Source organism: Phyllostomus hastatus, unplaced genomic scaffold, assembly GCF_019186645.2.
Source record: "Phyllostomus hastatus isolate PE091 unplaced genomic scaffold, TTU_PhHast_1.1 phas_scaffold_317, whole genome shotgun sequence".
Taxonomy (NCBI): Eukaryota; Metazoa; Chordata; class Mammalia; order Chiroptera; family Phyllostomidae; genus Phyllostomus; species Phyllostomus hastatus.
Genome location: NW_025334023.1, coordinates 3,924,987 through 3,949,336, shown reverse-complemented (window position 1 = coordinate 3,949,336; position 24,350 = coordinate 3,924,987). Strand labels below are relative to the sequence as shown.

The following is a 24,350-nucleotide window of genomic DNA, read 5'->3' as shown; positions in this document are numbered from 1 at the left end:
GACGTGTGAGCACGCAGGGAGGAGGCAGTGGGCTTCCGAGGCGGGTGGGGCGAGGAGGTGTCAGATTGTGCTTTGCACAGGGTCTATTTGTTAAGATGGATGGGATGTGGACTGGGGTGGGTGGGGGGCTTTCCTGGCAGGGGCCCAGCGTGAGCAAGGGCCAAGCTGTGGGAAGGTGGGTAGTGTGGTGTGCTGGGAACACCGCCGTGTGAGGGGGGAAGGGGGTGGTGAGGCAAGACAGGTAGGTGTGAGTGGAAGGAAGCAAGAGAAAGACTCCTTAAATGGTAGGGCTTGCCTTTCTTCCCACCCCAGGGCTGGTTTGGGAAGCCTGTTTGTATAATAACCCTACTATTTTGCATAAATAAATAAAATAAATCATTGCTCTCCATTCCCTCAGGGGGCAAAAACTAGTCAGAGACAAGTTTGCTCAGTGCAAGTCTCTGCCAGACACGGCCTCCACCTTCTCCTGCTCTCTCTGGGCGACTTCCCTGCCCTGGGGAGATCCTGGGCTCCTGGGAGGAGCAGAGCTGTGGAGGACGGTGCAAGTCTTCCCTCTCTCCAGGCCCCTGTTTGGCCCTTGAGGCCCAGCCTGAGGCCCTGGGGATGTTTGCTCGCTCTGCTTCCTCTGGGAAGAACCTGCCTGTGCCAGTTGTTTTTTTTTTTTTGTGAGGGCAGAGGGTGGGGTAGGGTGGGAGCTGGCCACTCCTCTCGGGAGGGCTTCCCTACAGGGCTGCTTTAAGGAGGAAACCACTCCGCCCTCCAGGGAGCAGGCACGCCTGTGCAGGCCGCTCTGCTGGGCAACCCCTGCTAGGAGATGCACTAGGGATGTCTGCGTGGAGAGCGAGGCTGGACTGAGTGGCTGCAGGTCTTTCCTGGGGCTGACGCTTTGTGATTTTAATAACCTGAAATCCAGAGATAGTTCTGTGGATTGCTCCAGGGGTCCATGATTGTATGAGTCTTAGGTGAGGTGATTCCAAGACTCTGGTTTAGAGAGTTTGAAGCTAGAGATTTTGAGTCTGAGGTGCTGAGCTTTGCTCTCTGGCACTCCTGGTGACTACTCATAGCCCTGGCTTGGGAAAGAAAAAGGGGTCCTGTCAGTGCCAGGAGAACCCAAGGCCCCTGGGCAGGGTCCTGAGCCTGGCTCCATCCAGCCTGTAGCCCCCAACTCTCCCAAACTTGTGTCCATAAAATGTGGGTCTGGTACTTGCCTGCAGAGCTGGCAGGATGCTTCAGTGAAGCGACGTGTGGGGAGGCTCCGGAAACAGCGAAGCACTGGGCACGCACGTGGTTGTGACTGTAGCGCTGTTGCTGTGAACAGGCCGTGCCCCTAGAAGGAAGGCCCATGGCTGGTTCCCTGTAAATCTTTCTTGGCTCCCGGCAGTGCCTGGCACACAGTGGAGGCTTCTTAAACATTTATTGAATGAGCTCAAGAGCCCTGGATGCGGGACAGATGGTAGCAGAGGCCGCAGCGCCCAGGAACAAGCAGGGAGCGCTCTGTGCGGGAGGACAGCCAGGAAGGGCGGGAACAGGAGAACTCAAGAACCGTGACTGGGGCGCAGCGAGCCTGCCCACGCCCCCACGATGGCCTTAGCCCGGGCCTGCTCCCCCAGGGAGAGCTCTCGGAGGCCTCTGGGGACAGAAGTGTTGTGCAAACAGGAGGCTCTGGGACCTCCCTGGAAAGAGATTAGTAATGACCCTAATTATGGCATGATTGATTCTTTGAGGGCTCCTGCTGAGCCCCAGCCTGGGCCATTGAGCAGCTCCAATGCCCTGTGTGATGAAGGGGCGGGGTGCTGGCCCACCTCTCTGTGCCTCCCAGGCCTCCCTCCCGGCCCCTCCTTTCCCAGCTCCTCCTCTCCCAGCCTCTGCCCCACTGGCAGCTGCCTCAGTGACAGACTTCCTTCCTGTCCTGCATCTGCATACCTTCCCTGTCGTTCGTGTGTAGGGCTTCTCCGAGGCTCAGAGAAGTGGAGTGACATGCTCAGGGCCATAGTGTGGGGGTGGCAACCAAGATCTCCAAATCCAAGCCATCTGAGGAGGCCCGCACAACCAGAAATGCTCCAAATCTGTGGCCTCTCCTCAACAGCTAAGTGCAGAAGTCTGTGCTAGAAGCTGGAGGGGAGGGGCCTGGGACTGGCTGGTCCTGCATTTCTCCAGGCTCTTCAAGCCTTGGAAAATGGAAGTCCCGGAATTAGCCCAGTCACCCCACCTCCGGCCTCAGTGTTTGGGATTTGTCTTGTCGTTTTGGGTTTAGTAGTTAGTTGGGAGAAACAACCCAGGTAGGGAGCTGCTCGGGAGCTGCTCTGCTGCCCCCCGAACCCCCAGAGAGCCAGAGGGATCCGGTAGGCAGCACACCCCTCCCCCACCAGATTGAACCCACGTGGGGCTTAACTTTCATCTTGGAGCCGGGTGCAGTCTCAGCCCTGCTTGAGGCCCTGCTCACCCCTCCTTGCCGCCAGGCTTTCCCTGTGCTGTTCCTTCCCCTAGAGTCCCCCTCCTGTCCCCTTTGTGCTCCAAACCTCCCTGAGTGCTGACTGCTGCCCTGGCGTTGCTCTCTCTGGGAAGCCGCTGTGCAGTGACCAGTGCTGGGACCTGAGGATACACAGGGGCTCTGGGTCCCCAAGACCCTGATGCAAGCAGGAAGGGAATCTGAGAGGAGAGGCCCCCTGAGCTGAGATGAGGAGGAGTTTGCCGGGCCGTAAGGAGGGGCAGAGGGGCCAGAGCTGAGGCAGCTTCACGGGCACACCTGCACTGGGGGCGGGTGAGGGAGAGCCCAGGGAGGCCCCAGTCTCGCTCCAAGGCCACGTTCCTTGAGCATGATGGGGAGGAGTCACTGTGGCCTTTTACGCCTTGAGTTTTAGCCCAAGTCAAGCTTGGGATCATCATTGTGAGTTATGCAGGCCGTGACTCCCTGTGCCTTGGTCCCTGTCAGGGATGGTGGAGGTGGCTGGGCAGGGGCAGCTCAGGACATCACGGGCCTTCCTGTAGCTTTCACCCTCATTGTGACTGTTCGGTCGGTGGCAGGCTCAGGGCGCCCAGCCATTAGTCCTAGGAATGTAGGGGCTCTTCCCCTCAGACCAGGTGGGGACTGTGGGATTCTCCTTCCCTCCCCCTGAACTGCCCCATCTCTGCTTTTCTCCCGGGGGTAAGGACAGAGCAGATGGTTAATGGGTTTTAGAAGCTGAGTGCCCAACAGGCCCTTGGAGACCATCTGGTGGTGTTCAGACCCTCCCCCAATACAGACAGGAAAGCAAGGGCCAGAGGCTCAGAGGGGTCATCCAGCCTGCCAGTGGCTGAGCTCAGCCTCAGCCTGTCAGCCCTGGGGCAGGGCTGGGTGGAGGCCCCAGTAAGGGCAGCCCTGGCCAAGGAGGAGGGGAGCAGTTCTGTCCCCATGGCCCTGGCAGGATGCCGGAGACTCCAGCTCTGAGCCCATCGTGGTGGTGGGGGGATTCCCCTTTCCTCCCCTGGGTTCTTGGCCCTACTCTGTGCTCCTGCTCCCGAGGTGCCAAGCAAAATGTTGAGCTTGTCCCTTTGAGGGCAATTTACAGTGACACAAATGCTGCGGTTGGCACAGACATGGAGGGCGGCAGAACTGTGGGCAGACACTCCCTCTGCAGCCAGGGTCATGGAAAGATGGGCCGTGGAGTCAGCGGCCCTGGATTCAAATCCTTCTGTCCTGATTAGCTATTCAGCCTTGGGCGAATCACTTAATGTCTTGGGTCTGCTTATCTATTAGTCAATCGATACAGGTATCTAAATTAAATACATATATTCAATTAATAGGCTTTATTTTTTTTTAAAGACTGGTTTTAGGTTGACAGAAAAATGGATCAGAAAGCACAGAGTTCCTGCATGCTCTCCGACCCACACCTCAGAGTCCCCCTATTATTAACATTTTACACTGGGGTGGTACGTTTGTTCCAACTGAGGGGCCGACACAGCTACAATGTTATTAACCAAAGCCCATGGTTTGCTTTAGGGTTCGCTCTTTGTGCCGTACATTCTGTGGGGGTTGATAAATGTGTAATGACATGGGCGCATCACTACGGTGTCACAGAGAACAGTTTCCCTGTCCTGAAAGCCCCCTATGCTCCCCACCCCCAGTCCCTGGCAACCACTGATCTTTTTAATGCTGCTACGGTTTTGCCTTTTGCAGAATGTCATGTAGTTGAATCATGCAGTCTGTAGCCTTTTCAGATTGGCTCCTATCACTTAGTGTCATGCTTTTAAAGTCGCTTCATGTCTTTTTGTGGCTTGGTCGTGCATTTCTTTTTATCGCTGAGTAATGTCCCATTATCTGGGTGGGCCACAGTTCGTTCGCCCATTCGCCTGGGGCCCACGGCTCTAATCTGCAACAGAAGTCTCTAAGCTCTACTCGGGAGGCTGCCTCCAGCAGGGGACACAGGTGCAGTGCCCAGCGCGGGCCCAGCAAGCCCCACGCCATGTTCTATAACTTGCTTCTTTCGCTCAGCACACTGTTTTTAAGATTCTTTCATGTTGTGGCACAGATGAATGTTTTATTCCTTTTTTTGCAGCCTGGGGTTCTTTTATTTGTTATTCCACCTAGTTCCCATTTCTCAGATGGGTAAAGTAATCTCAGAGAGAGCTAGTGACTTGTCTGAAGTCACACAGCAAGTCAGTTGAAGGCGACTAGGCTGGAACCTGGGCACTGACACCTGGCCTGAGAGTCCTTCCACTCTCAGGAAAGAGAGGGGACTTGGGGCCACAGGCAGCAGGACCTGGGGCCAGTGAGGGCCCGGCCGTCTGGGGGTCCTGGGAGGGAGGAGCAGGAGAGCAGTGGGTTGGGTGCCTTCCCAGGACACCAGGGTGGGAGAGGACCCTGCAGCTTTGCAGTGGGCCCTGGCAGCATCTCAGGCCTGGCTCGGGGAAGGCCCTTCCCTGAGCAAACAGGAATGCAGGGCAGGGGCCAAAAATCCAGACAGACAATGGGACTTTGGGCTGAGGGGGCCTCAAACATCAGGATCGGAGGTTGGGGCTTCCTCCTGTCCCAGAGCCAGTGGGGGCTCCAGGCGGGGGATTTCTTGAGAACTTGGCTGAAACCCTGGGAGGTAACCTGGAGAAATCAACTGAACCTAAGTAATGCCATTGCCCTGGCGGGACGGGAGGGAAGGGAGCGGGAGAGCTGGTCTCTGGGAGCTCGTCCAAAGGCCCAGGGTCTGAGCAGCACATCCTGGTAGAACTCCCAGGCCTCCCCAGCTGTGCAGTCCAGGAAACCCCAGGGCCTCGTCCTCTTGCTGCCCTGTGCTGGCCACTGGGGATATAGGAGAAACTCAGACCATCCCCTGGGGGAGACGGACACCCCCACACTATTCACACGGGCGCCCAGGATCAGGGACGCCCAGGGCTGCAGGAGCCTGAGGAGGGCTCTGACTGAACCTGGGGCCCAGGGCAGGCTCCCTGGAGGAGGTAACACCTGAGCTGAGATTCGAAGGGTCAGGGGGTGTTGATCAGATGGAGGGATGGCAAGTTCTGGAGTGGCGAGGCTGGAGGAGCTGGAGGGGCCAGATCCTGGTCGCGTGCCTGTTAAAAAGCTTGTGCTGGCTGCAGGACAGAGCTTGGGGTGGTGGGCATAACACCCCCGCCCCTAGGGCAGTAGTCAAGGGAACGGTGACAAAGGGCTTTGAGGGCTACGAGAGGCAGGTTGGGGTGGTGAGGAGGTCAGTGTGGCGGTGCTGGGTCCACGGGACCTGGGCGACACCCCCAGAGACAGCTGGGAGCCTGCTGTCTTGATGGAGAGGCAGAGATTGGGTGGCCTTGGCCGTGCCCGGTAACTGAAGCCTTGGGAGTGGACGAGATGACCCCAGGAGAATAGCAACAGGAGAGACGGGGCTTGCCTCCCACAGATACCCCTGACCTTATGGATAGTGTGAAAATCTACCTCGGGAGAGGCCGCTGCAAGAGCCAAAATCAGCTGAGCACTGGGCTGAGGCCCAGGGCAGGCAGTTCTACTTCCCTCTTTTCCAGATTTGAAGTGGAATTTCCATTCCTAGGGATTGTATTGCTCAGTCGTGGCGGTGGGGAAAGGCAGAGGACACGTGGGAACCAGTCTCAGGACTGGGGGTCCTGGGAAAGGAATGTGAGGGCAGGGGAACCTGGGCGTGGGCTTCTGCTGATAGAGTGCCCACCTGCAGTACCTCAGTCACTGCAGCCATGCACCCTCCTGGCGCCCCTCCCCCATAACCTGGTCTCCTACCGAAGTCCAGGCAAAGGCTGTTATCCCATTTTACAGGTTCAGAAAGCAAGGCTCAGGGAGGAGCCCCGAGAGGCCTCAGCCACAGAGCAAGTCAGTGGCTGACACAGGATGAATCCAGGCCTCTTTCTACATGTCAGCTGCCTCCTCCCTTCCTGGGGAGGTGGGGGCGGATGTGATGGTCGACCTGACAGCAGAAGCCTTAATCTGGGGGTGCACAGGGTCAGATCTGGCTGAACACAGCTGAGAGCATCCCCCCTTCTACTCCCCAGGCCTCCCCACCCCACGGGAGCCTGGCCGACCGCAACAGTATCCGCATCCCTTACTGCCCTCCACATCCTGGGCCTGGCTTGACTCAGAGATTCCCCGGCAGCTGCACCATATTCCACATGGCTCCCTGGGGAAACACGGCCCAGAGACTGCAGCAGACAGTTCCCAACAATTAGGAGACACTGGGTCAGTCGATATTCCCAGCAAGCTCCTAATGCATCTCTCTCCTCGGACTGGGGCTGTGATCCCTGTGCCGAGGTTAGCACTGGGCGGTGATGAGGGTGGGTGGGGGGAGGCGGAGGCCCTGCCTGAGGCCCAGAGACAGAAGTGGTGGGTGGGCCTGGAGCTCCAGCTGCTCCTGTGGTGCTGCCCCCTGGCATTTGGAAGGAGGCATCTTGGGAGCTCACCTCGGATGCCTCAGCTCAGCGCGGCCTCCAGGAAGCCTTCCCTGACCCTCTCTGCCCCTCCTTAAGTGCCCACAGCCTCCCTTTACTCACTCTACTGTGCACTGCGCTTATGAGCCATTGTAGCCCAGTGGTTGCAGGTGCCCGAGAACTCTCCCTCTCAAGGGGCGGTGAGCACTGTAGGCCTCGGGGCGTGTGGGTCCTGTCGCAGATGCTCAGCTCTGCAGCTGCAGCTGGAGCTGCCGCAGACAGTACAGGCCCGATGAGCTTGGCTGCATCCGTGAAGCTTTGTTCATGGACCCACTGACATCTGACCCTCATGTAATTTTCATGTGTCACAAATGTGTTCTTGTTTTGATTTTTCCCCATTCTTAGCCTGTGGGCTATACAAAAATAGGTGGCTGGCCAGATACGGCCCCTGAGTTAAGCCTATTTGCCAACCCCAGGTTAGCGCAAGGCTGCTGGAGTTAGACTGCCTGTCTCTGCTGGGTCACCCACAGCGAGTGGCCCAGCCTCTCTGTGCTTCAGACTTCTCGCCTATGAAAGGGGGCAGTGATGATAATGCGTAGGGCCTGGGAAATGGTGCGGGTGCGGCTGCTTCAGGAGACGGCTTTTGGCAGTTCTTCAAAGGGTCAAACTGCATGACCCAGCAGCTCCGTTCCAAAGTGCGGACCCAAGGGGAATGGAAACAGATGTTCACACAGAAACTTGTCCACAGCGGTGTTACTCGCAACAGCCAGAAAGGGGTAGCAACGCAAATGCTCATCAACTGGTGAGCGGGGAAAACGGTCGGTCCGCACCACTGAACAGTTCAGCTCTGTAAGAGGACGCGGTGCTGATTTATGCTGCAAGACGGGTAGACCTCAGAGACATTGCGTTAAGTAAGAGGAGCCAGTCACGGAAGGCCGTACATTGTGTGATTCCTGTTATGTGAAATGTCCGGACTAGGCACATAAATCGAGACATAAAGTAAATTAGTGGTGGTCAGGGCCTGAGGGCGGGAATGGGGGCGACAGAGCGTGGAGGCGGCTGCAGCTGAGAGTGGAGCTTTTCTTGGGATGATGAAAATGCTTTGGAATTAGAAAATGGGGGTGTTTGTACAACTCAGTGACTTCCCTAAAAACCCAGTATGCCAAATACTGAATTGTGCACTTTAAAGGAGTGAGTTTTATGGTGTGCGAATTATATCTCACCTCATCTGTGAAATGGGGCAGTAGTAACAGTGGTGCTGAGGACCAGATGATGCCTGACATCAGGGTGGGTGAGGTGGCCAAGCCAATGGCCACTGGCCAAATGCGGCCACCTCAGAGCCCCAGCAGGTGTCTCCAGGGCCCCAAGCAGGGCTGGGGCCGCTGCTCCTGGGGACTCAACTCAACCCACAAGACACCTCCCATTGCTCTACCAACCTGCCACGGCCCCACTGGGCCGGGCTCCCTGAGCCTGAAGGAATGAACACATCTGGGCATTAGAGCAGAGTCCCAGATGGCCCACATCCAGCTGGTGTCCAAGGCCAGCACTGCCCCTGTCTCTCGTGGGGCCTCAGTGTGTTCACCTGTCCAATGGGTTTGGGGTACTGCACCTGCCCCCTGTGACAGTGCGATGGAACAATGGATATAAAGTGTCCTCACGGACACTGTGTGCTAGGCACTGTTCTAGGTCCTGGGGATACAGCAGAGGAGAAAACAGACAAAATCCTTGCCTCTCTGAAACTAACATCAGAGTGGGATAGGTAGACAAGACACAAAATAAGTAAAGTATATTTGGGAACACGATTGAGAAAATAAGGCTGAGAATGGTTGAGAGAGGATGGGAAGCAGTTGCAGTTTTGCAGAAGGTGACCTGGGGCAGTTCTAAGGGGGAGCCTTGCACGCAGAGGAAGAAGCAGCATTGTGCTGGGCGAGGGTGGCTGGGGGGAGGGGGCGAGTGTGTGGATAAGATCGGGGGTGGGTGGCATTCCAGGAGACCTGAAGGTATGGGCCTCTGACTCCAGGCAGGCCTGGGCCCCCTGCAGGGGTTTATGCAGAGGCTGGCCCGCCCTGACCTGGGCTGCAAAGACTTTGGCTGTGTCTGGGGCCGATCCCCCACTGTCCCCTGTCTCACAGCCCTGTGCTTTCTCCCACAGGACCAGCCTGGGGCCCCCATGGGCTCCTGAGGGCCGGGCACCAGGGCCTCGGGCACGAGCATGGTGAGACACCAGCCCCTGCAGTACTATGAGCCCCAGCTGTGCCTCTCCTGCCTCACGGGCATCTACGGCTGCCGCTGGAAACGCTACCAGCGTTCCCATGACGACACCACACCGGTGAGCCGAGGTGGGGCCTGGTCACAGGGATCCAGGGCACCTCAGCGTCTGGGGGAAGGGGTGTCAGCTCTGTCACTCTGCTCTGTGGCTTGGGACAGTCAGTGCCCATTCTGGGTTTCAGTCCTCCCTCTGTCACGCAGGCCCGTGGTCGTGCTTAAATCTACCTGACCAGGTGGGTGAGGCTGTTCTGTCGTGGATGTAGCCAGTTGCTAACTCTGCTCTGACAGTGTGGGGGCCGGGCTGCCCCTGAGGCTGGGCGGGGGAGGGGGGCGCTCCAGGAGGGGCACTCTAAGAGGAAGTGGTCACCGCAAGGTGCACAGAGGCTCTCAGCCTCCTGGCAGATCAGGACGGGCAGGTGAGCAGGGAGGGTGGCTGGAGGGGAGGGTGAGGAGGTGGGCCAGGCCCTCCGGAGCCTGGGAGCTGGCAGGGCTGTGGCCTGGCACAGGGACCTGGCCACCTGAGCCAGAGCCGGCGGCAGGTGCCCAGCCGGATAAAGAACGCCTCCTTCAGTGTCGGCGGCCCAGGCCAAACTGTGACTAGCACTTCGTCCCTGGGCGCCGTCCGCTGGTGAATCTAGTTTCTTTTCCGAAGGAACCCAATTCCTTTAAGAAGAAATGGAGAGAGAGATAAATTGTGTTTATCTAAAAGCTTTGCTGCCTGAAAAACAACTTTCCTCTTCCCTGCTCTTCCGAACGAAGAAGCCAGCCTCCAGTGCAGCTGGCCCCCGAACATGCAGGAGTGGCCGAGTGTAGGGGTGGCTGCTGAGGTCAGAGGGCAGGTGGCACAGGGCTGCCTGGACAAGGGGGAAGGGCGGGGGGGCCTGTCCCCTGTCCGATCTCCTGCTCTGCCTGTGGTAGTGAGGGGCGGAGCGCTAGACTAAACAGGAGCCTGGAACCTGGCCTGATTCGTGGGCATGTCCGCACTCCCAGCACAGAGGAGGCGACAAGCCAAACTTCAGCGAGGGAGAGGAAGGGGCCTGTCCACAGCGGCAGAGCAGGCCCTGGTCTGTCTGCCCCAGGCCCTGCCTGCCTGGAACAGCTTTTCCATCTTATGTGGACGCGGGGTCCCCCACCGCAGTGCAGTCTGTGCTGTCAGGGTCGGGCAGGCCTCACGGTCAAAACTGAGCCTCTCCTAGTGGGACTGCTGACGTCAGAAAGGTCCAAACCTGTAGAGGATTGTAATGCGATTTTAATTGAGCCAAACTGATGACAGTGCTGGGAAGCGAGGTCTCAAATGCTCCGGAGAATGACATTTTGCAGTTTCTTTTATGCATTTGAGAGTAAGGAGGAGAGATTCCAGGAAGGTGGCAGAAAGCAGGGCAGGGCACGGATACAAGATAGTTAACAAGGTTAGGGGCTCCCTGGAGGTCAGCTCTGCTTCCCAGGGGTCCGACAGAGAGGCACTGCAAAGGTGTGTTAACGAAGCTGCACGGAAACAGTGGGCAGGGCTTGCTGAGGGCAAAGACAGCCTGTAGTGACCGGCCGGAGGGGCCTGCTCAGCAAGTCCTGCCCAGACGGGAATTCATGATCAGGTCACCCTCGAGGTTACTTTCGGTTAGATTTGTCACAGTGCCCCTTTTTGTCCACGGTGTGTACTTGACTTTGAGCTTTCTCACCTGTGAGATAGCACACCTGACTCTCACGGAGCTGCGGGGCGGATGGCGTGCGACAGCGGCAGGAAGCGACCAGCAGTGCTTGCTGTGACCAGTCACTGAGACCAGCCACTCCTGAGTCACTGCCTCGGCCTCTCCGTCTCTGCAGTGCAAGTGGGGCTGGGTCAAGACTCTAGAATTCCTTGGCCACTCTGCTTTGCTCCAGGCTCCATTATTTGTTCTCCCCCGAGACCGGGGCCGGCAGCAGGGCCTCCCTGTGTCAGGAGCAGCGGGCAGTGGGGCAGCGGGGCGGCAGGCAGCCTGCACCCGTGTGTCTCGCACCTGGCACTGTGCCGAGCACTGACACCCACCCCTGAGCCAGGGGTCATGGCCACCATCTTACATCGGGAAACAGAAGCTGGTCATCTGTGACTGGGCCCAGGTCACACAGCCCGTGAAGGGTAGCACTCAGAACTGTCCCCAGGCAGGGTAGATCCAACAGCTCTTGGTCGGAGTGGGGAGGAAACTGAAGCTGAGGAAGGGAGAGAAGGACGGCTGAACTTCTGAGCCAAAGTTCCTTGGCTGTTGGAGTCGACTCTGGAGGAAGGTGTGTCTCCCAGGGCACTCACAGCCCTCGGTGGGCCCAGGCCAGCCAGCCAGTCATCGGCTGTGCGGTCAGGAAGTGATGGGCCCTGGCTGTGGCCAGCGCAGCGCCCAGAGGGGAGGAAGTGGTGGGCTGAGGCCGGTTTTGAGCTGCCTGGGAGCCTGTGCTGTGCAGGCTCTGCACATGCTGAGGTCCGTCCAGGTACCAGGTAGGCGGCAAAAGCAGGAAGGACCTCAGGAGGCCACAAGCCAGCCTTGCTGGGAAAGGGGACGGGGTTTTGCAGCAGCTCTGGGGGGAGGGCCTCTGCAGAAAGGGCTGAGCTCACCTCAGGTGACCCTGAGACTCCCAGCTGATGAGGAGCATCCTCCCCTTCCCTGTCACTCACTCCCCACCTGCTTCCCCTCCCACTTCCTGGGCTCCAGCCTCAGCATGCTCGCCCTTGTCTCACTCTCTCTCCTCTCTTTTCTCTCTCCCTAGTCCCTTGGAGACAGCTGCGTGAGGACAGTGAGGGGGTGCTGGGCTCTCTGGCCTGACGCAGTGAAGGGAACAGCCATCTGGTGTCTCAGAGTCAGGGCTGGTGCAGAGAAGGTGCCCCGTCGTACATGGTGCTGAACAAACTGAGGCCCTCCAGTGAGCTCTGGGAGCAGGTGGGCGGGGAAAGGAGAGCCGCTGAGGGTGGAGGAGAGGCCGTGCTTGGCAAAGGGATGGAGTCCACCTGCAGGCCTGTGCCTCTCTTCATCCCCGCCGTGTCCTCCTCACTTAGGGACGCCCTGCACGGCCCCTGCCCAGGCACTACCTCCCCTGAGGTCCTCTTGGGGAGCCCTCCCACTGCATCTCCCAACTCAGAGAAGTTCTGAGTCAAGGGGAAGCCTGGGGCCAAGTTCTCCTGTGAAGCTGGCCTCTCTGAGCCTCCTCATCTGTGGAGTGAGGTGACAGAGGAGCGGTGAGTCACAGAAGCGTTTCACTCTCAGCAGGCTGAGAGATGGTGTGTGAGGGTAACGGTTCACATTTACTGAGTACCTGTTGTATTCGGGGAGCGCACAGCTAACATGCATCGCCCTGTTGACTGATACAGCACCCCTGGGGGCATGTTTCTTGGTTATGCCCCCTGCATGGAGAGAGCAATCAAGGCTCAAAGTCATGTCACACCTGGAGTCGGCACAGATCTGCAGCAAGAGCCTCAGGAAGAGGGAGGCTGTCGGGGAGGACTCATGTATTTTGAGTCTGAGTATTTTTGTCATGAGAGCTTGCAAGATGGAGAAGAAAGGAAGGGCAGGGAGGACTCGGGAAGCATTCTGATGGAGGAGAAAGAGCACTGGACCAGGCGGGTTTTGGACAAGATGGGGAGTGTCTCCAGGGCACACTGGGGACGCTCCCTCCGTGTTTCGGGGCTGGGATCTGGCCTTGCAGCCCTGGGTGGGTCCTGGGACAGTGAAGGGTGGAGGGCAGGCGGGGAGCTTGAGGAGGAGCCCCTCCTGCTATCTGTCTGTCCATCCGAGCTCAAGCTGCCTCCTTCCTTCCTGCCCCAAGCCTTTGCTCACACTGTCCCCTCCCCCCAGGGCCCACACTTGTCAAATAAGGAAACAGGAAACTGAGGACTGGAGAGGTGGAATGACCTATTCTGCTGCTGGCAGCTGCAGCAGGGCGTGGAGGGGCCCCCGGCAACAGGGGGCCGGCTCACTCAGCATCTAGGAAGGGGAAGCAATGCTTTTTATAACTGGGGATAATTAATTGGTAGTTGTCCGTGACTCATTACTCTCGTGCTGCCAATTAAGGCCTTGGTGGGACAGAAGACAGTCCTCAGGCAGGCCCCACCCCGGGCCCCCTGAGGACTGTGCTGCTGTGGGAGGCAGCGCGGTGTCAGAATCAGCTTCTCTGTAGCAAGAAGGATATAGGTCAGATGCCTGGAGGAACTTCCCAGCCCAGCACTCTGAAGGAGACAGTGACGGTCACTTCTCTTGCACATCAATAGTGAGCTTGCTTTTGGAAGGCTGTGTTGAGCTTATTTGACCTCCTCCATCTTTCAGATGGAGCTCCACGAAGAGTAAGTGATTTATTCAAGCCGAGGGGTTGAAGGCACAACCTGCACTGCCCCTGCTGGCACCCCCAGCTCTGTGCCCTCTCCGCAGTCCCACACCAGTCTTATCTGGGAGGCACTGGTTATTTAGTCAATCAACAAAACTTTCCTGATACCTGCTGTGGGCCCAGAGGTCACAGGTGTGTCAGACCTGGTCCCCCTCTCTTGAAGGGCTCCTAGACAGATGGGGCAGCAGACAAACAAGAAGTGACCCACCCGGACCACCCAGGTGATCACTGCAGAGGCCAGGACATCCCAGGCAGGGAAGCTTGCCTGAGCTGCTGTCTGCACCCCCATGCCGGAGTAGGGAAGCACTCCGGGCAGGGGGCTGAGTGTGCGGTGGCCTGTGCTTGGGAACTGAAAGCAGTGGGGCCCAGTGTGGCTCCAGAGGGAGGAGGGGAGGGAGCCACTTGAGGCTGTGCTAGGGAGCCTGCTTGCACTGGGCAGTGGGAGCCCAGTCAGCCTCTGGCTGTGCGAGGACCACTGTGGTTCCATCATGGAGAATGGGTGCTGAGGGGCCTCGGTGGAGGCAGGGAGGGCAGGCAGCCAGGTGGGAAAGGCTGAGGTCTCGACTAGGGCTAGGGGGATGTTGGGAGGTAGCCCAGGGAGGGATTCCAGAGACACCTAGAAGGCACAGTCACCAGACTGGCTGTGGAAGGGGTTTTGAGTCTCTGATGGTGCCTCCCGTCATCCCGAGGTTTCCAGCCTGGCTGGATGCGGCGACTGTGCTGTGCCCAGGGGTAAGCGACAGGGAGAGTGGCCCCAGTGGAGCCCAGGAGGAGTGCAGTGGGGGTGGGTGGAACACAGACAAAATAAAACTCTGTGCCCCAATTGCCTGCCTGCTAGAATGGGGGCAGGAAGACACCTGCTATGGGGAATCCCCCAGCACTCCACCACACACATGCACTTGCACGCACACACGCACACGCACACACACACACGCTTGCGCCACTTCAGCTGTCCCAGCATCCCTCACCCTTCCTCAGCACCTGCCTGGGCTCAGGCCATTGCTGCCCAGAATTCTCTTCATCTCTGCCTCTCAAGGCTGGCTCATTGAAAATGTCGATTCCCCTAAGTAGTCCCCCCTTCTCCAACCAAAAATGAGTCAGACATTCCCCTCTGGGCTCTGGTAGCACCCTCCAGCTTGGGCTGCCATGTGGGTTGTGACTGTCTGTGTCTCCAGCTAGATTCTGAGTGGTTTTTATAACATTTATTTTATTTATTGACTTTAGAAAGGGAGAAGAAGGGAGAGAGAAACATTTATTTGTTGTTCTACCCATTTATACACTCATTGGTTTCTTCTTACATGTGCCCTGCCCAGGAATTGAACCTGCAGCCTGGGGCTACCCAGCCAGGGCTAGAATCCGAGTGTTTTGAGGAGAGGGCCTGGCTCAGAGGAGGGGCTGCGCACCAACCGGAGGGACAACTGGGCCCTGAGATGAGGAGCGGGTGAGGAAGCCAGTTAGGGAACGCAGCCGCTGCCGTCCCGCAGTCCTGCCGCCCTGCCGCCCTGCCGCCCTGCCATGGGCGAACTGTGTGGAGAGGCGGGACACCACCGAGCTCACGGGTGCGGGGTGGACTGCAGGGTGCAGGGGATGCTGCATTTCGCTGCCCCTGGCTGGGGCTGGTGGGGAAGGGTGCCGACTCCACTGTGGGACCGCCCAGGCCCCTGGGGTTGGGCTCTGCCAGTGTGCGGCGGGATGATTCCAAGCTGGCTCCCACCTCCCTGTTCCAGCAACACCGTGTGGACCTATGACAGGGACGGATGTGCAGCAAGGAAATGTGGATCTTGCTTGGGAATCAAGGTGGGCTCCCTGGATGAAGCAGCCTTTGGGACAAGATGTGATTGGAGTCAACCAGAAGCACCTGGGTGGGCATTCCTGGCCAAGGGAGCTGCATGTACTCTGAACTCTACCTGCCTCCTCCAGTGACTTAGTGAGTGACCTTAGGCAAGGCCAGACCCTCTCTGGGCCTCTACTTGCTTGTGGGTTAGATGCAGATACAAATCCATGCCCTGGGGGTCGAGTTATATAAGGGCACCAAAGTGCCTTCCAGAGAGACTGCTACTCCAACCCTGGAGGAACATGTCCTACCTGCACACCCGCAGAGGGGTGGCCGTGCTGTCTTCCGTGTTTGGGGAAAGGGGCACAGCAGGTCAGAGAAGTGCCCTCCAAGCTTCAGTTTTACCACTTCTAAAACAAGGAAGATAAGACCTCATTTTATCCTTTAAACCATACCGGGCTGCTAAGAGGATGAGAACATGCGAGATGATGATATTGTGCCCATGAGGGAGAGGAGGACAGGCTGGCACAGCCTGGGCTGTGGCAGCACCGGGCGCTGAGGATTTATCTCCGCAATAAAGCATGCTGTTTCTGGCCTTCGGGGAACCCCACGCCCTTCCTAGCTCTTCCCTGACTGTGGCAGAGGATGCCTGATGGGCCCTTGGGGAGTGGCTAGGCCTCATTCGTGGCACTCCTGACCACTGTGAGTGGCTGCCTAGGGCGTGTGGACGGGGCACGGCGATGATGGGGGATCAGCAGGGGTGGTGGCCACCACTGCCCCATGCCAGGGCCCTCTGAGGGACTCCCAGATAGTCTCTCCTAAGGGCCCCCAGCTCTTCTGCTCAGACCTCCTCTTGGGCTGATGCAACCCACCAGACGGGCGGGAGAACCCAGGTGCTCCAGACTGGGCCTGGTTCCACGCTCCTGCATAACGAGCGGCCCTGAGTGCCCCCAGCAGAAGAAGGGCAGATGGAGGCCTAATTGCCCTGCTCTCTGGAGCCCAGAAAAATAAATCCAGCCTCTTAGGCTGTCAGGAACTGGCTGGGGGTGGGGACTCTAACCCCATTGCCTGCTAGGCCCTAATGCTGTCTCGTTGCTCAAACCTCCCTGGGCTGCCCCTCCCCCAAATCTCCTGTGTCGGGGCCAGAATAATCCTGCCAGAGCCTGTCTGTCTCTCCCTTCCAGGAGCTCCCTGCACCCTTCCCAGCTGACATTTCCTGGACTTTCTTCCCCCTTGTGCATCAGTTCCCCCATTTGTAACTTGGTCAGGGTGAAACAGGTGGTGATTGGAGGAACTGGGTGCCCCAAATCTGGCCTGCAGGTGGGCAGACTAGATGGGCAGGCACCCCTCCATCTCTCTCGCCAGGGTGGTGCTGTGTGGTGCTGAAGACACAGCTGGCCTCAAACCTCAAAGCAGAGCCAGGACCACAAGGGTGACCCAGGGGCCAGAGCCCCGCTGTGCCAAAGGAGCCGAGCCAGGCAGAGCCAGCACTCGGGGAGGGGCAGCCTCAGGACAGACCTGACAGCCTAGAAGCATCCACCACCACTGAGCGCGGGCTGTGTGCCCAGCGAACCCAAGCGTCAGCGCGAACATCGAGAATGGGATGGGACAGCCGGAGCATCCGTTTGGTGGGAGTAAAATTAGATCCCTGCCTCTTACCTTGAACCAAAATAAATCCCAGATGGGTTCACATGTATTTTCGTTCTATTTAGGAAGCACACATTTGTTGAGAAAATTCAAACTTGGGAAGATGTAAAGTCAAATTCTAGTCTCACTGCTTTAGAGATACGGCTTTCCAGCCTCTCTCCATGCACATAGATGTCCGTATGGAGCTATGGATAGATGGATATGGAGAGATGGGTTACAGATTTCTTTTTTTTTTTTAGATTTTATTTATCTATTTTTAGAGAGAGAGGAAGAGAGGGAGAAAGAGAGGGAAAGAAACATAATGTGTGGTTGCCTCTCGCATGTCCCCTACTGGGGACCTGGTCTGCAACCCAGGCACGTGCCCTGACTGGGACTAGAACCTGCAACCCTCTGGCTCACAGACCAGCGCTCAATCCACTAAACCTCACCAGCCAGGGCTGAGTTACAAATTTCGATGTAAACAATGAAGCCAGGAAATTACCAGTGTGAGGTGTAGGTTAGATATACAATCTTGGGCCACCGTCCTTAAACAGGACACCAAGGGTGAAACCTATAAAGGAAAAGAGATAGATTTGACTGCCTACAAACTTAAAATTTTATCTACAGGGTTTAATAACAAAATTAAAGTCAAATGATAGAATAAAAAATGTGCTATATATGAAGATTAATACTCTTATATAGAGAAAGCTTTTATAAGCCCATAAGAAAAGAGGCCTTTTCCCCCCAACAAAACCTGCCTGGTTCTGTGCTCTGGCACCTTCCACGCCCTCCCTCTGCCTGCACGGAGGCTCCTAACTCTGTCATCCTAGAAAGCCCATTTCTGCCAGCTCTGCTGTGGGCAGCCCCCCTTGGGAGCCTGCCAGACCTCCCCTGCTCCCACACCTGGCAGAGAGCTCCAGAGCAGCCTGGGCTCCCCCATCTGCATGCTCTCTCCTGGGGCTGGAGCTGCCTGCTGGTCAGCCCGTCACTTGCGTGAGCTGCCCCAATGGAGTCCAGGCCGATCGATAGTCCAGCGCCAGCACGAGTGTGCAGAATGATGGGGAGAGAGTGGCACTGAGGATGTGGAAGGGAGGTGCAGGAATTCAGTTTGGTAGAGGGCGTGAGGTAGGGGTCTAGTATTTTTACCAAATAGATGTCCAGATGTTCCAACACATCTGTTGGATTCCCTGTCATTTCTGTACCCATTTACCCTATTGTCCATGCTTCCCGGCCATGTCTCTGCTCTGAGTCCCAGTTTTGTCATTTCTTAATTGGCCCTGTAGAGGACACAGCGAGGTGATGTCTGAAATCTTTTCTAAGTCTGAAATTCCAGGGGTCCTGACCTGGCACTGCCTGTGACTGACTGGGCAACCTCGGGCAAGGCCCTGCCTCCTAAGTCTATTTCCTCAATCAGACAAGGAAAATTACATGCCCTGCTCCGTGTTGCTCTGGGACACTTGGGACTTGGGGCAGCCAGATCCGGGTGTGAATAATTCTGGCTCCACCATTATATTTGTCCTTTATGATTTTGGGTGAGTCGCTGTGCCCCCCATCCCCCGCCCTCCCGAGCCCTGGCTTCCTCCACTTCTCCTGCCCCCGTTGCAGACCTTGGAGAGGGTGAGATGAGATGGACAAGCAGAGAGCTCTTAGGAGTCTGCCCCCACCCTCAGCTCTATGGAGCGCTCACACAGGGCTCTGGCCCCCACAGCCAGTGATGCAGGGCCACGGGGCAAGATGGGGAGGCCGCCCCACCAGGGTCTTCTTCCTCCACCGGTGCGGCTCCCAGGGCTGCAGCCTGCACAGCCGGACTGGACCTCTGTGTCCGCTGATCATGGCACCCACCCTGGGCTGGGGGTGGACAGTCATCTGGCTGTCCTCAGCAGCCAGAGAAGTTTGGTGTAGAGCAAGGGGCAGGGAAGACTTGATCACTGTCTTCACATAATTAAAGGGCTGTCAGACGCGAAATGATAATTACAGGAACGATCCTGGATTTGGCGACTTACAGCTTACATCTGTAATCTTGTTTGGGCCTGGCAGCCCTCCCATGAGGTAGGGGTGACGTCATCCCGTGAAGAGAGGAAGCCGAGGCCTCACGTCCTGAGTGACTGGCCCACGGCCACGTGGCTCGTAAACAGGAGGACTGGCTCTTGACTGCATTCCCTCAGGCTCCAGTCGTTTGACCCCAGAGTTTCCTGCCCTGTGTGGGGACTTGTCCTGTGTGGGAGCAGAGAACCAGCTGCAGGCAGATTCAGCTGTGTCTCAGGGAGGGACGAGGGAAGGAAAGTAACCCCTCCTGCCCTGTCATCACCAGACGCTTCACAGGTCCCGCTGGTCTGTGCACATGCCAGCCCTGCTGTCCCATTTCCCAGAGTAGGGAGCCAGGCACTCAGACAAGACAAACACATGTTTTCTCCAAGGGCACACGTTCAGGAGGCATCCAGTCTGGGCTGCAAACCCAGGGTTGTTGAACCCCCAAACGCAGCTGCCCCTATCTGGCTGTGGTCTCAGAAGGAAGAACTTTTGGTCCGGAGGGATGACCAGGCAGCAGCCAGAGGGAGCGTGCCCATACCTGGAGCCGTGAGGGCAGAAACAGTGAGCTCCTGTCCTGGATGCTGCAGAGGCAGTCTCTGCTCGGGGTGATGGACAGGGGACAGGAGTCCGGCAAGACAGCTTTGCTTTGTGACTCTGTGGGTCTGACGTCTGCGATGGCCAGGGAGGTGGCTCCTGCTCAAGTGCTGTCCTGATGGGAAGCCCGGCTCCAGGGGCGTCGCTGCAAGCCCTGCAGTGCCCCCAGCCCCAGGAGCTGTGTCTGTGTGCACCCTGGCCTGAGGCCGTAGTCTGGGGTGCAGCAGTAGCAGCAGCAGCAGCAGGTTCCAGGCCCGTACTTCCTGTGTAGGGCCAGGGTTTGCGGCTTCAGCCATGCTCTGTGATTACGTGAGCCCGCTGCTAATAAGCTCTTGCCATTGTTTTTCTCTGCATTCAGAAGGCTCTGGGGTGGGTGGGATGGAGATGAAGAGGGGTGAGGAGAAGATGTGACAGTCAGCATGAGACAGGAAGGAGGGGCAGGGCCTTGGGGCAGGTGGCACACTGGTGCCCCGAAAGGATGGAGGGTCTCATCTTCCTGGAGGGTGGGGACAAGAAGGGAGGAGATGAGGCTGGGGGTGGGGGGCTGAATGCCCGGAGTCTCCGGGATGGTGTCAGAGCCAGGGCCCACCCCTTCCCGGCTGCTTTCAGCCTCTGGGCGCCTGCCGCACCTGCCAGCTCCGGGCTGCCTGACCTTCGCCCTGCGCCCAGGCAGCTCAGGGTCTGACGGGAAGGAGGTTGGGGAGCTCCTTCCCTTGGTTCCATGGGCCCCTGGGCTCAGCCTGCGGGCATGTCTGGGCTTGGGTGATGGTTTACCCACAGGGAGCCCTGCCCCCTCCTTGCGTGACAGCTGCCTTCGCACACTTATCTGTACCGTATCTGAGTTCTGCCTCGTGCCCCACAGGATGCGGGCCCAGGGCACGCAGAGTACCTCAGATACCCTGCCCCGAAGGAGTTCACGGCCCTGGTTCCTACTGTGCTTCTGCTGTGTCCCACGTGACACGCACCACCTCATTTAACATCAACCTCCGAGGCAGGGGGCGTTGTTCCCATTTTACAGGAGACAAAACTGAGACTCAGAGGGGCGGAATAAGTTGCCCCTCTTATCCAGGTGGCAGAACCAGGTTTGTCTGGCTCTCGAGCCTGGGCTGTTTCCACCTCCATAATTCAGAATGTAAGGGTCACACTGGTGGGTGCCAAAAGTCTGTGCAGAAGGGGCCAGGGCAGGGAGGGCTGAGAGGCTGGAGCAAGGAGAGGGCTTCCCCAAGGAGGACAGGTTGGGTAGGGAGGAGGGTGGGAGCAGAGAGAGAGGAGAGAGGAACCCCAGTGAGTCGAGCTGGGCCTGGGGTGGCCATGCAGGTCCCAGAGGGCAAGGGTGGGTTTTGGGGAGAGGTGTAGGGGGCTGGGTCCCGAGGCACCTTGGAGGACTGCCTTCTGTCAGGGTCCCCGGGTGCACCCCCCTCCATCCTGCCCCACTCGCTAGCCTTGGGCACGTCATCAGCCTCTGGGTCTCCTCCACTCACCCACACGGAGCCTTCGTGCAAAACAGCCAAGGTGCCCCTTCCCGGGACTCTCGGCGGGCATCTGCTGGAAAACTGTCACGACACACATGCGCGTCAATGGTGGCCACGGCGTAAGTGGCACTTTTTGGTGTTGGTGTCCACAGTTTGCTCAGCCCTGTCTGTGGTGGCTCCTCTCTGAGGGTCAGTGTCTTCATTTGCTCTCGGGTGGGGTGCAGACCCATAATCAGCGCCACCCCCGCCCCGGCGTTGTACAGACGGAGAAGCAAGCGAGGGCCGGAGCATCCACGTGCCTCCTCTGGGTTCTCAGCCCACGTCCCCTCGCCCCCTCCAAACAGGCTGGGCAGTGTGCGGGCGGCCCTGACAGGGACTGCTAGTGCCGCTGGGAGCCCTTTGTCCGTGGAGCCGCTCCCCAACCCCCACTTCCTCCTACCAGTGCCCTGCCCTCCCCTCCCCCTTCTTCCAGCCCCTGCCCTTTAGTTTTTTCCTCTGATTGTTCTTAGAATGACCCTGTCTCCCTCCGCACTGTGCCGGGGCCTCTTCATCCCCATCTCCAGGTTCCCTGTGGCCGAGGGACCTCTGGCTTCCGGCTCCCAGCACAGCCATCCCTAGGTGCCCTCAGCCCCAGCCCACGCCTAGTCCTGCGGTTCCTAGTTCCATGTTCCTTAGGCCCTGCTTCCACCTCCTCCCTGCCCTGGGTACTTCACCGCCTGTCAGCGCTAGTCCTGTCACCCCGGCTGGTTCCCAGGGGCAGGGCGGGGCAGCCCCTCATTTCCACCCTGTCGGCCCTGCCCCACTCTCAGGATCTAGCCAAGTGAGGACAGTGACCCTTGGTGGACAAGACCCCTGCCTGCTGCGGGCCCTCCTGGCACCTGTGGTCTACCTGGCCAGCGTAGTCCCTGGGTCCTCCATCACACCTCATCATGGGGCATCCCCCAGCATCTGTAGCCAACCCCTGGTCCCACCACCTGCTGACCTCTAGGCTGCTTGCCTGGGGCAGGACCCATCACTGGCCAAGGCTCAGCCTTCACCTGGGACCCTCTTAGAACCTTGCCTGCTGATCAGAGGCACAGTGGCCTTGTCCTGCTGTGGCAGAGTGACCTCTGGACAGATGGCCACTCACTACTGCCAGTTCAGGGTCCCTAGAAGACTAAGGCTCCTCTGACGGGGGGGAGGTGTGTGGTAAGCTTGCAGTGAAATCTCTCCTGGGTGGGCATATTCTTTCAGGGGCAGGAGAAAGGGTGTTTCCTCACTTTCTGTTTCATTATCAAATCTCTCTTAAGTCCCCACCCACCCTGGAAATATGAGGACCACCCAGATTGTCAAGGCTCCTACAGTACAGCAGGGAGACTGGCACCTAGACGCTGTAGAACGGCCCAGTGGGTGTGTGCTGGAATGGACGGAGGAGATGGGAGACCCTGCAGGGACAGGGAGGGCCTCAGGGAGGAGGAGGGCCTGGCTGTGGACTAGATGGAGGGCACGGCTCGTGCATGGACACCAGCTTGAAAGAGCCTGTTTGAGGGGCTGTAGGTGATGGGGTGCATGGCTGGTAAAGTGCCCGTGTTGGGGCAGAGGCGGGGGCTGGGATGCAGAAGCGGACTCTCAAATGCCATCAGCAAAGGTGCATCCGTCTTCCGAGATCCAGCTGTTTAAGTTGGCCTGGGACCTGCCAGCTGCCCTCTGCAGGAAATGGGTGTAAATGAATTCTTACTGTGAGCAAATAAGAATTGGAGGTAACAAGAGGGATTCTTAGATTTGGGGGAGGGGTGATGCTGGACCAGCCAGGACGGGGGTGGTGGCTCAGACATGCCAGTGTGGGCCAGCCTCTCTGGAGTTAGGGCCCAGCCGAGAAAGGCAGGACTGAACTTGGGCCCTTCTCTGCTCCCCCAGACACTACCAGCCATCCTCTGGCTGGTGGCTGCCGGGGCTCCTTTGCTCCAGGAAGGTGCAGGGCTTGTCTGGTCCTAGCCAGGGCTTCTCCACTCCCGAGCAAGGCTGGGCCTTGCTGGGCCACACTCATTGGGGCTTGTGCCATTCGGCGTCTGGGTGGGGCAGACACCCGTGGCCTGCTCTCTGAGGAGCCACCCCTCCACCTGCTGGAAGGATGGTATCCTCAGGGTGTTGCCATCTTCACATCTCTGTGTACGTGCAGAGTGGGGCTGAGCAAGGCGCCAGGCTCTGTGTGTAGCAGCAGGTGGAGGAGGCTGCTTTGTCACCCGAGCTCCAGCCCCCTGCCCAGGACCAGGTCTGCAGACACGCTCACAGTTGTGACTTATCGGGGTCTGTGGACCACCGCCACTCATGCTGGGGAGAGGCAGAATGTGCTTACAGTTGCACCGAGACAATGCCGGCCACTGGCCAGTCCTGAGCACTTGACTTGTATTATCTCATTTAATTCTCACATCAACCCCATGGATCAGCACTGTTATTGTCCTCAGTTCACAGAGGAGGAAACTGAGGCACAGAGAGTTTGCATCCTCTTGCCATGCCTGAGGTGAGACAGCTAGTGAATGGTGGGCAGGGGGTCTGGCTCCAGACACCAGGCATAACTGCCCCATGGGGGTGCCTCTGGGCAGCGTAGGATGGAGGAATCCTGGGCGGTGAGTGAACTCTCCCTTCTCTTCTTCCAGTCATAACCAGTCATAAGTACCAGGAGAGTGGAGGCAGGCTCAGCCCCTGCCCTTGCAGGAACCACAGGGACACAGGGTTGTCATCTGGGACATACAGTCACATGAGCAGATCACAATGTACAGAGTATGAGTTTAAAGACAGGGACACTGATGCTGTGGGAGCACCAAAGAGGGAGCATGGGGGCAGGGGCAAAGTTCAGGAAGGATTCACAGAGGAGGTGACATCTGAGCTGACTTGAAAAGTAAATGGGAACGTTAGGTGACCAAACCCGGGGCAGGGGTGGGCCTTCCAGAGTAAGAGAACTGGAAGGGGATATGAAACTGGAGGGTTGGGGATAGGCCGCATCCCAGAGGGCACCCTGCTTGGTGGAACAGTAAGGAACCATCAAGAAGGTAAATTGGGATTAGAACCGTAGCACCAGGGCTGGCTGTCCTGTGCAGTGGAGGCAAGCTGCAGGGAGCCCCGCCGGGGGGCCCCTGGGCAGCACCCAAGTGAGAGGTTGCCGGTGCCTCAAGCCCTCCCACCCCTCAGGGGAGGGTGGTCTTGGTTCTCTCCTGCACCGGCTTCCCCTCAAGGGCTCTTCGTTGGTTCTGATGATCTCAGCGGTTTCCCAGAGAGCAGGATGTCCGAGCTGGTTGTGCTTCTGAGATAAGGGGATGGAGGAAAGCAGGGATAAACCCGGGGCCCGGCGGAAGTGTCTGCAGACCTCTGAGCCGGCCCTTCGGGAAGCAGCCGTGCTGGTCAGCAGCCCC

At 58.1% G+C, this 24,350-nt stretch overlaps 1 protein-coding gene across 9 annotated transcripts in view; it reads left to right on the top strand.

The window, feature by feature from the left end:
• Nucleotides 1-24,350, top strand: part of GDPD5 (glycerophosphodiester phosphodiesterase domain containing 5) — an 86,901-nt gene that overhangs the window by 37,061 nt on the left and 25,490 nt on the right. For 7 of the 9 annotated variants that reach the window (XM_045817909.1, XM_045817911.1, XM_045817915.1 and 4 more), the window contains one exon: nucleotides 9,008-9,184. In XM_045817909.1, the coding sequence (XP_045673865.1) occupies nucleotides 9,068-9,184 (117 nt within the window). In that variant the 5' untranslated portion in view covers nucleotides 9,008-9,067. Of the gene's footprint in view, nucleotides 1-9,007; nucleotides 9,195-15,373; nucleotides 15,392-24,350 lie in introns of those variants that run through there. The other 2 variants (XM_045817917.1, XM_045817916.1) reach the window with 2 other exon arrangements.